Below are 14657 nucleotides of genomic sequence, written 5' to 3' on the forward strand. Positions count from 1 at the left end.
TCTGAGTTCCAATCTATCCGATTTAAGGTACATTGCCCTTGCTCTCATGCTGTCGTTCGGAGAAGCTGTTTAAGGCACAGTGCAGATTAAATACAGCTGCTGGAAATGCTGCCAAACTTGCTAAACAGCTGTATAAGCAGTGGCTTGCGGGTTTTTATAGCCATGAGGTGTGCGCGCTTTCTAATGGCCCACTTGGTGTGTTAGGGTGCCGACAGACAAGTCAAAGGACCAGGTTTGCCCATTAATGGGATCGTTACCTGGACTTGGCTAAGGTTATCATCCACAAGAGTCCGCTGTTCTCCAGTACATCTTTGGATTTTTCAGGGTACTTATTGTGTGAAATGGGCCATAGTAGTCAAGTTGCTGACTGCCCTAGATTGGCTACAGTGGGTCGGGCACATTGTCTGCATGACCAACATGAAACTCCCAGCTCCAACACGAGCAGGCAAACCCAGGTGGACAGAGGAAACTCCTCGGGGCCTCACTGGCCGAGTGTGGCATTCCAACAGGGATTCTGGGATTCACTGGCCTAAAGTGGAGGAGGGACATCTGGGAAGCTATCGAGCAGCTCGAGACTTGCTGCTGGGGAATAAGTGGAAGCCTGGAGGTTGCTGCCACACCAATCCCCCACCCACCCCTTCCTGTGATCGCCTCCGCCTCCTGCCTCAAGTGTAACAGAGCCTGCAGTAGCCCGTGTTTGTCTGTAAAACGACCTACGTGCTCACCCTGAAAGTGGAAGAGAGCCATCCTTGTCTGCCAATGAATCAAGTAGACATCATTGCAGGAATGTCACATATTTCAGTTCTGTCTCACAGCCTTGCGGCAAAATGAAACCACAGTAAAGATGTTTGATGAAGAAAGTAAACGTTTTCCTCACCTCAGCGGGTTGTAAATATTCTTACTGAGCACGAGACCAAGAAAAGTACCAGTGGTCCCGGGATGGGATTAAACTTGTGTTCCTCCACAATGGGTGGGCACTGCAAAACATAAAGTGCCTGTGGGTACTAGGAATAATATTAACATTTAAAGGTATAATGTTCCCTTTGTCTTGCTCAATGTTATTCAAGGGGGAACAAAATACCCACAGGAGTGTGTGAAGGCAGTAGACCAAGACAGACAGATCATGATCGGCCGTTTGTTACTAATGATGTGAGCGCATTAAAGGACACGTGGGGAAGCAAAGCAGTAAGCTAACAATAGCCAGGGGCAGGGGGAAAAATAGGAGGCCAACAGTGGAGGTCACTGCAGGGTCACAGTCTAGGAGAGCCTCAGGAATATTTTAAAGAAAATTTCAGACCGTAAAGAAATGTCATGAAAGAGAAATGCGTATGAGCTTTAATAAATATCTCCTGCCACCTGGAGATTCTTGGGACACAGGTATATTGTAAATAAAGTGATGCTCTACATAGGAAACAGTTATAAGGCTGTCATATCCACTGACTGGTGTCTTAAATAACAATGGAAAATGCTGAAAATACTCCAGCAGGTCTGACAGCATCTGTGGAGAGAGAAAAACAGGTGAGGTCCGTGACTTTTCATCAGAAATGGCTGTTGACTGCTGTTTGTAGCGATTAGCCTATATGGAAACTATCCTATGTGAAGACTGTTGTACACTGTATGTACAGACTGTCATATATTGCTAAAGGAACAATAGAAGTGGAAGAAAATCAGTACAAGAACAATAAGTGGCAACTCAGAGTGAGGCAGCTAAGAAAGGTTAAAGAGCAAGTATAATTATTCAAATAAAGATTTACCAGGTAAAATGTGTTCAACTCTCAAATCATCTTACAAGAACTTAGGTGAAACCAAGACGTGCAGTTGTACCCTGCCTGAAATGTACATACTAAAGCTTCTGAGAAAGGGTTGCCGGACTCTCTTTCTTTCCTTCACAAATGCTGCCAGACATGCTGAGCTTTTCCAGCAGCTTTGATTTTGTGTTGACACTAACACTTGCATTTATTCTGTGTAAAATGAAAGAGATAGCAAGGCAGTCCAACCTCTCCCCTAATTTTGACAATGTTATTGTAGTTGGAAAGACATTATTTGTGAGATACAGACTGCAGGCATGGATGCTACTCTATTGTTAGCAAAACCCGAATCGCGCACAATTTATTAGCACTTGTGAAGTCATGAAGTGCTGTGATGTGGACTGTACAGCCTGATTGCCTGCCAATGCTATGTGTGTTGAATTCATCACTCGGCCATCTCTTCCTGTTAGAGTTATCACATATGACCTGAAGAGCTGTCTCTCCAGAAATCGTCCCTGCAGCATTTAACTTCCATGCTATTCATATGTGCAATAGCCTGAAGGCAGGCATTCTGCAGGGTTCTTTAGGATGATTTATCTCACATTGTTCTGACAGGGACTGAAACTGAAGAAGATCTGGCTGCTGCCCTGCAGATAGACAGCCCTACCATAGGCTAGGTGAAGTTACTTTATGAATCACTGTCCCAGCTATCATAGAATATTAGTACAGAAGGAGGCCATTTGATCCAAACTGTCTGTGTTGGGTCTTTGAAAGAGCTAGCCAATTAGTCCACTCTTTCCACACACCCTAAGCTTTTCCCTTTTCCATGACTGGGTATCATTTTGAAAGTTACTATTGGAATAGCCTCCTCACACTATAAAACAGCGCATTGCAGAACGTAATAACTTGCTGCAAAAATCAGTTTCTGTCACTGCTTCTTGGCTTTTAATAATTGTTTTAAACTTATATCTTCTGATTCTAGTGGAAATGGTTTTCCCTTGGCTATGCTAATTGATAATTTTGAAATCCTCTTTTAAACTTGCTGTTAACTTTTCTCCAGCTTTGGTTTTTAGTCTCCCATCACTGGCACCCCCTCATCCATGGTACCATTCTGACAAATTTCCTCCAAGGCCTTGAAATCACTTAAAAAGGATGGTGCACTGAATTGGGTACCAGATGCAGGTTGAGATGTCAACAGTGATTAATAAAGGTTTAGGCTAATTACTTAGCTTGATTCTACCTCCTGAAATAAGGGTAACTCATGACTGAAGAATCGCACCAGTCATCTCCCTCCTCATTTTGGGCTATGCATTTCAGCATCAAACTCTAGTGTGTCTCATGAATCACAGCTTCTCTGCGTTATGGACTCTTGTTGACAGCAGCAGTCATGCCAATGACATTGCAATCCGCAACAGATGGCAAAATATTCCTCAGTGGCAACATAGGAACACTGGTCTATGCTTGGCGGGTCAGTGAGGAAATCCCCACAGTTCTGTCACAGAAACAATAACGGGATGGTATTGTAGAGTTTAACTCTCAATGCAAGAGTTGGTGATTGGCTCTTTTGCTACTTGCACTCCCTTGCCTGAAGTTGCTTTAGGAACGGGAGAGGGATCTGTTTACCTTGATATGACACCTTTTCATGGCTGCAGAAAACGACTGAACAGGCTTGGGAAGTTAAATGACACGTGTACATATTCTAATGCACCGTACCTTTGCTTGAGTACACTAGGCGTCTGCTCAATTATGTTTCCGTGCCTGGAATTTGCAGTTATAAACGCTGTTTTCTGAGCACACAGGGTTTAGGCTGTGGGGTTGTAAGCACGTGGTCTGTAACTCTGAATTTCACATTGAATCCATAAGGCATTTCTGATTTGTTTCATTATCATCATGCACGTGCCATTTCATTTTCGGTGTGAGAATAAATGTGTGTCACTGTGTGCTTGTTTGTATGCATGTGTTTCTGAGTTATTCAGTACATTTGTACAAAATGCCTGTTATGCATGTTCATGGCCCTACTTCAGTAAGGTACGTTTGTATTTATGTTTGCCTGCACCCCACCTCCCTTCCTTTGTTCTATTTCTTTTTAAATGCTGCCCAGTTTGCTGAAGAGTTGCTGCTCTACCAATATTCCTGCTGGTCCATGGAGGGTCTCTGGTATTTGCTGCTTTGGCTTCATTAGCGTGCTGTTGAGCAGAGGGTGAGAATTAGCCAGTGTTCCAGCCCTGGGAATGGGCAGCCCTGACAGACACAGGCCTCTACTGGCTGTAGCCAAGGCGGGTTGTAATTTTATCCAAAACCCTCTGTTGATATTAGCAAACCAAATGAACAGGCATTCGTACCTGCAGTAGTCCTGATGAATAGAATCATGGTAACCTCCGAAAGGGTATTGAAGACTCAGTTTGCAGTCTTGCAGCAGCAAAGAGATTGAGGGTCAGAACCAAGCATATAATGAGCTGAGATTTCATTGAACAGCTGCCTGAGGACAAAGAATGGTTGCCAATGTTGCATTTCTTTTTGTTTTCTTTCATCTATGCTTAACATGAATATAAAGCCCTTCGAAAAGGTAAGCTACACTTCCTCCGCCCCCATTCTCTATCCCTTCATTGACTCCTTTCTTCCCCTCTGTCAATCTGCCTTTCTCAACATTATTCCTAATATAGAAGCTAATCCGGGGAATTTGCATCCGTATCACGCCATGGTAGTTCGAGAAATGTAACTGTTTTGAGAATCTGAAAATGTTTCAACCTGGTAACTGTGATGATGACAAATGAAGCTGCTGTTTTACCAGTTTAAAAAAAAAGCCAGTTGATTCTCAAATGCATGGGTAGCTAATGAGACAAGTTTTGGTAAAATGCAATTAGAGATATTGCTAGTCATCATGGTGAGAAATCCTCTGAAAAACATGATACAATGGTACGTAGCCTAAAATACATGAGATTCAGCCTTGTATAGCTGCAGGCACAGTTTGAACCAAAATCATGTTCTTTACATTGAGGATTCTTGACCTTTGAAAGGCATTTCTTCTTCTTCTTGATTTTTCCTGCTGAAGGTGAGTGTGATCTTCGCCACCAGGGAGTAGGTTCAGTGCCACCCTAGTCACACTGGAATCTAACCCCCTGCAGTTGGCATGATCTGTTCCTCATGAACCAAACAACCAATTGCATTTTGAGCTGCTGTGGCAATGGAAACTTTCACATTGTGTGTTGCAGCTTGGAGCTATGGATCATGACGGTGACAGCTCCAACTGATTTCAGTCAAATAACTGACTGGGAAACTCACCCACTCTTATTGCCTGCCATTGGGAAGATTTACAAATTGAGAATCAACCTGTTTGACTGGGTCATGACTACTCCCTTCTTGGCCCTTGGGTCCTGGGGTGTGACTCCACCATGACTTCTCCTTTCTTGGCCATCAGCCCTGGGGTGTGACTTGAACCTGGAGCTTCTGGCTCAGAGTTTGGTAAAGCGTTAAGGGTAAGGAAAGAAGAAATGGCCCTCATTTTCATCAAATCAATATCATTCACAAGCACATGTGACACATTCTGTCACACTTACTGCAATAACCCTAATGATACAATCATAGAATCCCTACAGTGTGGAAACAGGCCCTTCGGCTGAACAAGTCCACACTGCCCCTCAGAGCAACCCTCCCAGGCCTATCCCCTATAACCCGCCAAATATACACATCCCTGAACACTATGGGCAGTTTAGCATGGCCAATCCACCTAGTCTGCATATCTTTGGACTGTGTAAGGAAACCGGAGCACCTGGAGGAAACCCACGCAGAAACGGGGAGAACCTGCAAACTGCACACAGACGGTCGCCCAAGGGTGGAATCAAACCTGGGTCCACCTGTGAAGCAGCAGTCCTAACCACTGAGCCACAGTGCAATGTAGTCATTCCTAATGTGGAGAGGTTAGAGATTATGGAATTGCTGTCCCTTTAGAGAAGAGGTTAAGGGAAGGTTGAAGAAGAAGTGTCCAGAATTAGAGGGATTTTTTGTGGAGTATATCAGGAGCAGCTATTTTAGAAAGAAAAAAAAACTGTAGGCAAAGAGCAGGGGAATGGAACTAATTGTGTAGCAATTTCGAAGCAAGCGTGGACACAGTAGGCCAGAAGATTCCATGATTTCATTTGTGTTTCTATGATTAAATTATGTGGAAAAGAGCAAATTGGAGATCATAATTCCTGGGTGTCAACCTGTGCTCGGTCGGGATCACCCTCATTCATATCAGTCCCACTCATGAGACTGCAGCATATGATCCATATTGATACTCCCAGTGTACTGCTGAGGGAGGGACACACTGTCAGGGGTGCCACATTTCAAATGAGACATTAAACGGCAAGACTGTGGGTCCTCTGGGGTGGATGTGAAGGATTTCATGTCAGTGTTTGTTCCTCCATTGAATATACAAAAATATGCTTGCAGATTATTTTCATAGTTCTGACTTGCTGTGTATAAATTCGCTGCTATAATTCTTGTTTTACAACAGTGACTATTTTTCAAAAAATATTTAATAGATGGAAAGCATATTAGAACATCTTAATGTTATGAAAAGTTGTGGTAAGCATGCAAGGATTTCTTTCCTTAGATTCAGAGCCTTGTTAATGTTTCTGGTATGTTTCAGAAAAGGCTCTCTCTTTGCCCTGGGTTAATATGAAGTGCAAGAGCAGCGTTGTCATGCAGTTATTTTCCCTCCAGTTTGGAAATGTCTGCTGGATAATTTAGTAGTGATTCTACGGTTCAGAATTCTGAAGTGCTTTTCAATTACTAATGACTTTTTGCAATGTTTCTGTAATACCACTGGGACCACCGTCAGCTATAGCCACTTTGGAGAAGTTAAAGTAAAACATTATGTGATGAAAAAAATACCCATGCTTATAAAGTATGGCTGGTCATGACAATATAAATAAGCTTACGCCAAGTATTTCTGCAAACAAAGTATGAATTCTTTGTGGATGAAGAAGACCATTTTGAGCAAACCTACACTAGCATCCAAACTCGCCCGTAAAAAGCATTGAGCTCTGTTGAGGCATCCTGCAAGGCGCTTTGGTTCCCACAAGGTAAGACTTGTGTGAAGACAGATGGCAGAAGGGAGATCCAATTTGAATTTTCATTGGTTTATATAACAGGTGACAGACATTGGCTTTATACCTGAGTGACAAGTTGAAAGCACCCACCAGCAAGTGACCCATGACCAGTAGGGGTCGCAAACAAAGACATACAAATTTCCTTCAGCACACCTTCATGATTGTCAATTATGACTTGACTCTCCATGTGATAGGACTGTGGTGCCCACAGTTTATAACTAACTATGTTTAATTTCTGTCCTAAACAGCAAAGTTTGGAGTCGAATTTGGCCAGTTTAATTAAGAGGAACAATGAGCTGGAAACACTAATGGGAAGATTAATTCAGACTTGTCAACATGTAGAGGTGAGTGCTCACTGCAGTTCACTAAACAGAAGCTGGATGATACAAGAAGAATAGTTTAATAATTCAGCAGTCAGTATTAATATTGTATTCTGAGAATGTATTTTTTATCACATCAGATAGGTTAGCTGATTAGGAAGGTTTTACATAAGTAAACGGGTTGCATCAAATTAAGTCCGAAACCTCCCATCTAAAAACACTGTATGTTGTGCCATGTTGAGTTGCACTGCAGTAAACATTACCTGGTTTTGCCCAAAAGTACAACTCTGACAAAATAATCTCTAGAACATTTGCTGGGGAGAAAGACACTGGACTGGGCTATACACGATTCCTTGGCCTCTCCCTCTCTTTTCTCTGTGGTCTTTGACCAGCTGAGTGATTCATTTCTGCTTGTCTCTTCCGATTCCCATTCAAACAGTGTGTTCACAGGGCATGGCCATTAGTGCCAGTCTGCCAGCTGTCAGCGCCCATGTCTGCCAACTTCATAGCTTGCTTACAAAGGTCTTTGGGTGTACAACTACCATCCTTCTGATGAACATGGGCGAGCCCTCACTGATTTAGTTAGCTCGGCAACCAAGCACAAACCAAGAACATGCCAGTGAGAGTAGGAACAGCAGGGATAGAGTGGGCGAATGCGTGGGTGAGGCACTGGTGCAGGGAGCAAGGATTCACATTTTTGGACCATTGGGATCTCTTTAGGGGTAGAAATGACCTTTAGCCAAGGGATGGGTTCCACCTGCATTGGAAGGGGACCAATATCCTTGCGGGGCAATTTGCTTTTGCTACTCAGGAGCTTTAAACTAGTAAGGGGTTGGAGTAGGGGTACCTAAGTGATGATGAGAAAGGAGAAAAGGCTGAGATTGATGAGGGGGCGCAGGGTGAAGTCGAACAGTCAAGGCGAAAAAGAGCTTGGCAGAGAACAAAGTAAGACTGATAAATTAAACTGCATTTATTTCAAAGCAAGAAGTAAAGCAAGACAAGTAAAGCAGATGAATTTAGGGCATGGTTGGGAACATGGGACTGGGATATCATAGCAATTGAAAGAAATTGGTTCACGGATGGACAGAACTGGCGGTTTTAATATTCTGGGATGCTATAGGAAGGAGAGAAAGGGGGACAGGAGAGGAGGAGGAATGGCATTTTTAGTTGGGAGGCATTTACAGCTGTACTTTGGGCGGATATTCCTAGGAGACCATCAAGAGAAGTTATATGGGTGGAACTTAAAAATAGGGAAGGAATGATCATCATATTAGGATTGTATTACAGGTCTCCCATTGGTCAGCAGGAAATTGAGAAGCAAATACGTAAGGACATCTCAGATATCTGTAAGAAAATTAGGATTCTAATTGTAAGGGATTTTAACTTTCCAGACATAGACTGGGACTGTCATAGTTTGGATGGGGCATGTAGGGGTTTGGTGGGGAGGTGGTGGGAATTTATCAAGTGTGTACATCAAGACTTTTTTTTTGTTCAATATGCGGATGTACCTAAAAGGGAAGGAGAAATACTTGAATTTCTATTGGGAAATAAGGCAGGGCAAGTGACTGAGGTATCAGTAGGTGAGCATATTGGGGCAAACGATCACAATTCTGTTAGTTTTAAAATAATAAGGGAAAAGGGTAGACTGAATCTACAAGTTAAAGTTCTACATTCGAGTAAGGCCAATTCTGAAGGTATTAGACAAGAACTTTCAAAAGTTGATATGAGGAGGCTATTTGCAGGTAAAGGGACGTTTTAGAAGGATGTAACAAGAGTTCCTGTTAATGTGAAGGGCAAGGCTAGCAGGTGTAGGGAATACTGGATGACCTGAGAAATTGAGGCTCTGGTCAAGTAAAGGGAGCTGTATTTCAGGTATAGACAACTGACATCGAGTGAATCCCTAGAGAAGTATAAAGGCAGTGGGCATATACTTAAGAGGGAAATCAAGATGACAAAAGGGAGATATGAGACAACAACATTGGCAAATAGAGTTAAAGACAATCCAAAGTAATTCTATAAATGCATTAAGGGCAAAAGAGTAATTAGGGAGAGAATAGGGCCCTCTAAATATTGACATGACTGTCGAAGCGTGGAACCACAGGAGTTGGGTGAGATACGAAAAAAATATCTTGTGTCCTTATTTACTGTGGAGAAGGACGTGGAAGCTAAGGACCTTGGGAAATAAATAGTGATGTCTTGAGAAGAGTTCATTTTACAGAAGAAGAGATTTTGGAGGACATAAAACGCATAAAGATAGTAAATCCCTGGGATCAGATGATTCCCACAAACTTCTGGGAATCAAGGAACAAGATTGATGGGCCCCTTGCGACATATCTGCATCATCAACAGACATGGGTGAGGTGCTGGAAGACTGGAGATTGGCTGATGTGTGCCATTATTTAAGAATGGCTGTTAGGAAAAGCCAGGGAACGATAGACCAGTGAGCCTTGTGTCAGTGGTGAGTAGGTTTTGGAGAGGACTCTGAGGGACAGGATTTACTTGCATTTGGAAATACAAGGACTGATTAGGGATAGTCAACATGGCTTTGTGTGTGAGAAATCATATGTCACTAACTTGATTGAGTGAGTTTTCTGAAGACCAAGAAATTTGATGAAGGCTTAGCGATGGACAGGGCCCACATGGACTTCAGCAAAGTGTTCATCAAGTTTCCGCATGGTAGACTGGTTAGTAAGATTAGATCACATGGGATCCAAGGGGAGCTAGCCAATTGGATACAAAACTGCTTGAAGGTAGGAGACAGAGGATGGTGGTGCAGGGTTGTATTTTTGTGCTTGAGGCCTGTGACCAGTGCTGTGCTACAAAGATCAGTTATGGATCCACTGCTTTTTGCATTTATATAAAATAATTTGTATCTGAAGGTAAAAGATATGGTTAGTAAGCTTACATATGACACCAAAATTGGAGGTGTCATGGACAGTGATAAAGATTACCTCGGAGTACAACGTGACCTTGATTAGATGGGCCAATGGGCCGAGAAGTGGCAGATGGAATTTAACTTGGATAAATGTGAGCCGTCGCATTTCATTAAGGCAAACCAGGGCAGGAATTACACAGTTAGTGGTAGGAGTCTGAGCAGTGTTGCTGAACAGAGAGACATAGAGGTGCAGGTGAAATTGGAGTCAGGGTGGACAGGGTGATGAAGACATTTGGCACGCTTGTCTTCACTCGCCATAACATTGAGTATAGGAGTTGGGACATCATGTTGCAGATGTACAGGACATCGGTGAGGCCACTTTGGAGTACTGCATACAATTCTAATCGCCCTTCCATGGGAAAGATGCTGTTAAACTTCAGAGGGTGCAGAGAAGAGTTCCCAGGATGTTGCTGGGACTGGAGGGTTTGAGCGAAAGGGAGAAGCTGAGCAGCCTGGGGCTTTTTTCCCTTCTGTGTCAGAGCTGAGAAGTGATCTTAGAGGTTTATAAAATGATGTGAGGCATGGACATGGTGAATAACCAAGTTCTTTTCCCTAGGGCGGGCAGTCTAAAACCTAGAGGACATAGGCTTAAGGTGAGAGAGGCAAGGTTTACAAAGGTCCTAAGGGGCAACTTTTTTTTCATACAGAAGCTGGTACGTATGTTCCATTTAAATGCCTTTTTAAATGTTGTAATTATACCCACCTCCACAACTTCCTCCGGCAGCTCGCTCCATACAGCTTTTTCTGCCTGAAAATGTTGCCCCTTATGTCCCTTTTTGAATCTTTCCCCTCTCACCTTAAATTTTTGGCTTGTAGTTTTGGACTCCCCCACCCCTGAGGAAAACACCATGTCCACTTACCCTATCCATTCCCCTCATGATTTTATAAATCTCTGTGTGGTCACCCCTCATCCTCCGACGCTCCAGGGAAAACAGCCCCAGTCTATTCAGCCCCTCCCTGTAGCTCAAACCCTCCAATCCTGGCAACATCCTTGTCAATCTTTACTGAACCTTCTGGAATTTCACAATAACCTTCCTGTAGCAGGGAGACCAGAATTGTATGCAGTATTCTAAAAGTAGCCTAACCTTTGGAAACTATTTAAGGTGGTATTTTACACCATGTTACTCACAGCAGGAAAACAAAAGAGATGTGAGCAAGTGTGTCAGAGAAAATGATATAAAATGTGAAGGCATTATGGGAAGATGGTGTCCAGACTATTGCTCTGTGGCCATCGGTTCAGGCACAGGTTAAAATCCCACCACGCCAACTGAAGCAATTTAAATTCTAGTAATGAAATCTATAACTGTAAACTAGCCTCAGTAACGGTGGTCACAAAAGTATTATCAATTGTTGTAAGAGCCCATCTGGTTCACCAACGTAAAGTGGCAATGAAATCTGCCATTCACTTCCTGCTCTGACTTACACATGACTCCTGACCCACAGCCCTTATCTGCCCTGCGACTAACCTCAGCAAGCCACTCATCTTAAGGGCAGATATATGGTGCCAGTGACATATCCCATGAAAGAATAAATTTACGACCGTTATTGCTGTTCTTACCACTACAATGAGCTAGCCCCCAAATGTACTGGGTGAAAAGGGTGGCAGAAAGGTTCTTGTTGTTAAGTTAATGACATATCCATGTGAGATTCTCAGCGAATCCAGTATGGAGGAGGAACGTCATAATCAGCGCTAGTCAAAAAAAGAAGCTACCTGTTCAGTCTGGTATCCTAGCAGTGATGTGATACAATGATACGGCTCTGATGAAAGAGTTTGATAACTTCCAGCAACAAGTCTCTATCAATTAATCTGCAACAGATGCCAGGAGGACAATCCAAGCAATGGAGTGCCTTGAGGACCTCTCCGCAGTTTCCAGAAACAAAAGCAGCAATTGCTAGAAAAGCTCAGCAGGTCTGGCAGCATCTGTGGAAAGAAACAGCAGTTAATGTTTCCTCAGAGCTCATTATCTTGTCATTATCTCATTGCCGTTGGTGTATTTCCTACGTTAAACAGTGACTACAGTTCAATAAAGAACTTCGTTTGCTGGAAAGAATTAGCAGTCGTGAGAAGTGCAGTGCACATTGGCATTTGCTGCTTTGTTTTGTGGCGTATAATAAAAGTGACTGATGTTGCAACATCGTTTTCTCTCTCAGCAAGAAGCCGTCGGCACAGATGTGCACTGAAGCTTATTTTGTTGTCGAGTGGTGCATTTATCGTTCCGCTTACAACCTCTTTAATCTGTCCCATTTACTTCAATCATTACTGCGGCTGTGAATTGGAGCCCAAAGTGTGTTCCAATCTCAGCTGCCTGCTGGGGGATTAGCCGTTACCTTATGCAATGTTTTACCGCCATTATAAATACCTGCTGCATTTCTGCCATACATAATATGAAAGGAAGACCTCCAAGTGGATGTGGTATGTTGAAATCGTAAAATCGGTCCTTGATGAGGATTTTACTTTATCCAGTGTACAGATCGTCTGCATCACCCTCTTAGAAAACTAATGAGCTGTTGGTGGGCTTTGTTTTGGTTTAATAGACATGCAGTTTCCAGTTGTATGTGAATATGTTCTTAAAAAGTAACCATTTGGTGTTAAGAGACAGGATTACAAAATTCAGTGGAAGTGTGTTATTGATGCTTCCTCCTTGAAATGATAGATGATCCACAAATGCCCTGTGACTTCTTTTTTTTCAGGATGTGTGCATCCCTGAAAGTGCCAGTATTTGTTGCAATATTGAACTGAGTTGCTTGCGAGAGTATTTTAGCAGATGCATAGCCATTCATAACAAGCAAGAAAAATTCACAACGCAGTGTCCAATGTTACATGTAATTGTGCGATTGGACAACATTTGCTGGCTGATTCTGAGAGTGTGAAGAATTAGACTGTCAAGCAATTGAGGAATAGCATCTATACTCACAAGCCAGGCACCATTTCAACAGAACAAATGGTCCAATTCAAACTGAATTAGCTTAGATTATTTTGCACTGACAGAGTATTTTTTTTATTACGAGTGCATCGCTGGGTGGGCCAGCATTTATTGCTGATCCCTAGTGGCCCAGAGAGCAGTTAAGAGTCAGCCACGTTGCTGTGATCTGGAGTCACATGTAGGCCAGACCAGGTATGGATGGCCGTTTCCTTCCCTAAAGGACATTAGTGAACCAGATGGGTTTTTCCAACAATCGACAATGCATTCATAGTCATTATCATACTCTTAATTCCAGAATTTTTGAATTGTTTGTACCACTGCTCTTCATTGAGACACAGTGTAGGCTTCCTGGAGCAGTTGGCATTTTCCTGAAATTCCAAGAGAGGGAAATGCTTCCTCTCCGAGTTGTGCCTCTGGATGCCCAGGCGATTCAGTAATCTTAAGACTCTTGCGATTGTGGCCCCTGTCCCCTGACATAGTGTTAAAGCAGCTTCTAGTTTGGTGGCATTGCCCACAGAGCTGTGAGTACATGAGCAAGGCTGCAGAGTCGGCAGAGGCAACTCCTGTGTGTGGGTGGTTAGATGTGGGCTGCTGGTCTCCTCAGTCGGGCAATGTCAGCCTTTGGGACACAGTCTGAAATTGACATGGGGCTCACTGAAACAGTGCGGAGGCATTGTCTTAATACATACTGTTCTTCTGGTCATGGGTGTCCTTCTGAGTCCTGAAATTTATCACATGGCGGCTAATGTGACCAAATCACAAAAATCCTGGGCATTGATTGTTTTGGGGATAAGGTCATCCAGTTCTTTTAAAGTCGGCACAATAGCATTTGTAGAGGTCATGTGATTGACTATCATGTGCTCTGGTGTCATTTCTGTCTGATCACTGGCTGAACTTGATTCAAAGGTGATGTTTACTCTGGGTTGTGATTTTCTACAGTGGGTTTTCTGCTGACTGAATTGCTGGCTTCCTTTCTCACTGATGTTTGGGTGCCTGGGCCAGGCTGTTTATATGAGGTGGCAGCATCTGGAGAGCTTTCTTTTCCTTCCTTTTCCCTGCTGTCACTCTGCCTCATCAGTAGGGCATTGGCTCTTGAAGCATGGTCCAGTTTGATGGACAGGTTATCCCCATTTTGAACAGTTAGTAGCAAGGTCCTCCCAGATGTTCAGATTAACACTACCATGCTTCATGGAGAGTTTGAGTAAATTTGTTTTGAAGCATCTTTAGCCCTCCCCCGGAAGGTTAGGTATTTTGAGAGAATGTGAACACCTACGCTCAGTTCACACTAAACAACTGCAACTCCAAGTCACGAACCATTTCGACTCCCCCTCCCATTCCTCAAATGACATGCCCACCCTGGACCTCCTGCAGTGCCACAATGATGCCACCCAAAGGTTGCAGGAACAGCAACTCATATTTTGCTTGGGCACCCTGCAGCCCAATGGTATCAATGTGGACTTCATAAGCTTCAAAATCTCCCCTCCCCCTGCCGCATTCCAAAACAAGCCTAGCTCATCCTCATCTCCCTAACCTGTACTTCCTCCTACCTATCTCCTCCTCCCACCTCAAGCCCCACCCCCACCCCCAACCTACTAGCCTCAATCCACCCCTTTGACCTGTCCATCTCCCTGGACTGA

The 14657-nt window shown here is 43.4% G+C and overlaps 1 protein-coding gene across 3 annotated transcripts in view; it reads left to right on the top strand.

Annotated features, from left to right (window-relative positions):
- Nucleotides 1–14657, top strand: part of mid1 (midline 1) — a 105906-nt gene that overhangs the window by 39799 nt on the left and 51450 nt on the right. For 2 of the 3 annotated variants that reach the window (XM_059650415.1, XM_048540988.2), the window contains one exon: nt 7090–7185. In XM_059650415.1, coding sequence (XP_059506398.1) covers nt 7090–7185 — 96 coding nt within the window. Of the gene's footprint in view, nt 1–4302; nt 4315–7089; nt 7186–14657 lie in introns of all 3 variants that reach the window. The other variant, XM_059650416.1, reaches the window with a different exon arrangement.

The sequence above is a fragment of the Stegostoma tigrinum genome, chromosome 12 (genome assembly GCF_030684315.1).
Source record: "Stegostoma tigrinum isolate sSteTig4 chromosome 12, sSteTig4.hap1, whole genome shotgun sequence".
NCBI lineage: Eukaryota > Metazoa > Chordata > Chondrichthyes > Orectolobiformes > Stegostomatidae > Stegostoma > Stegostoma tigrinum.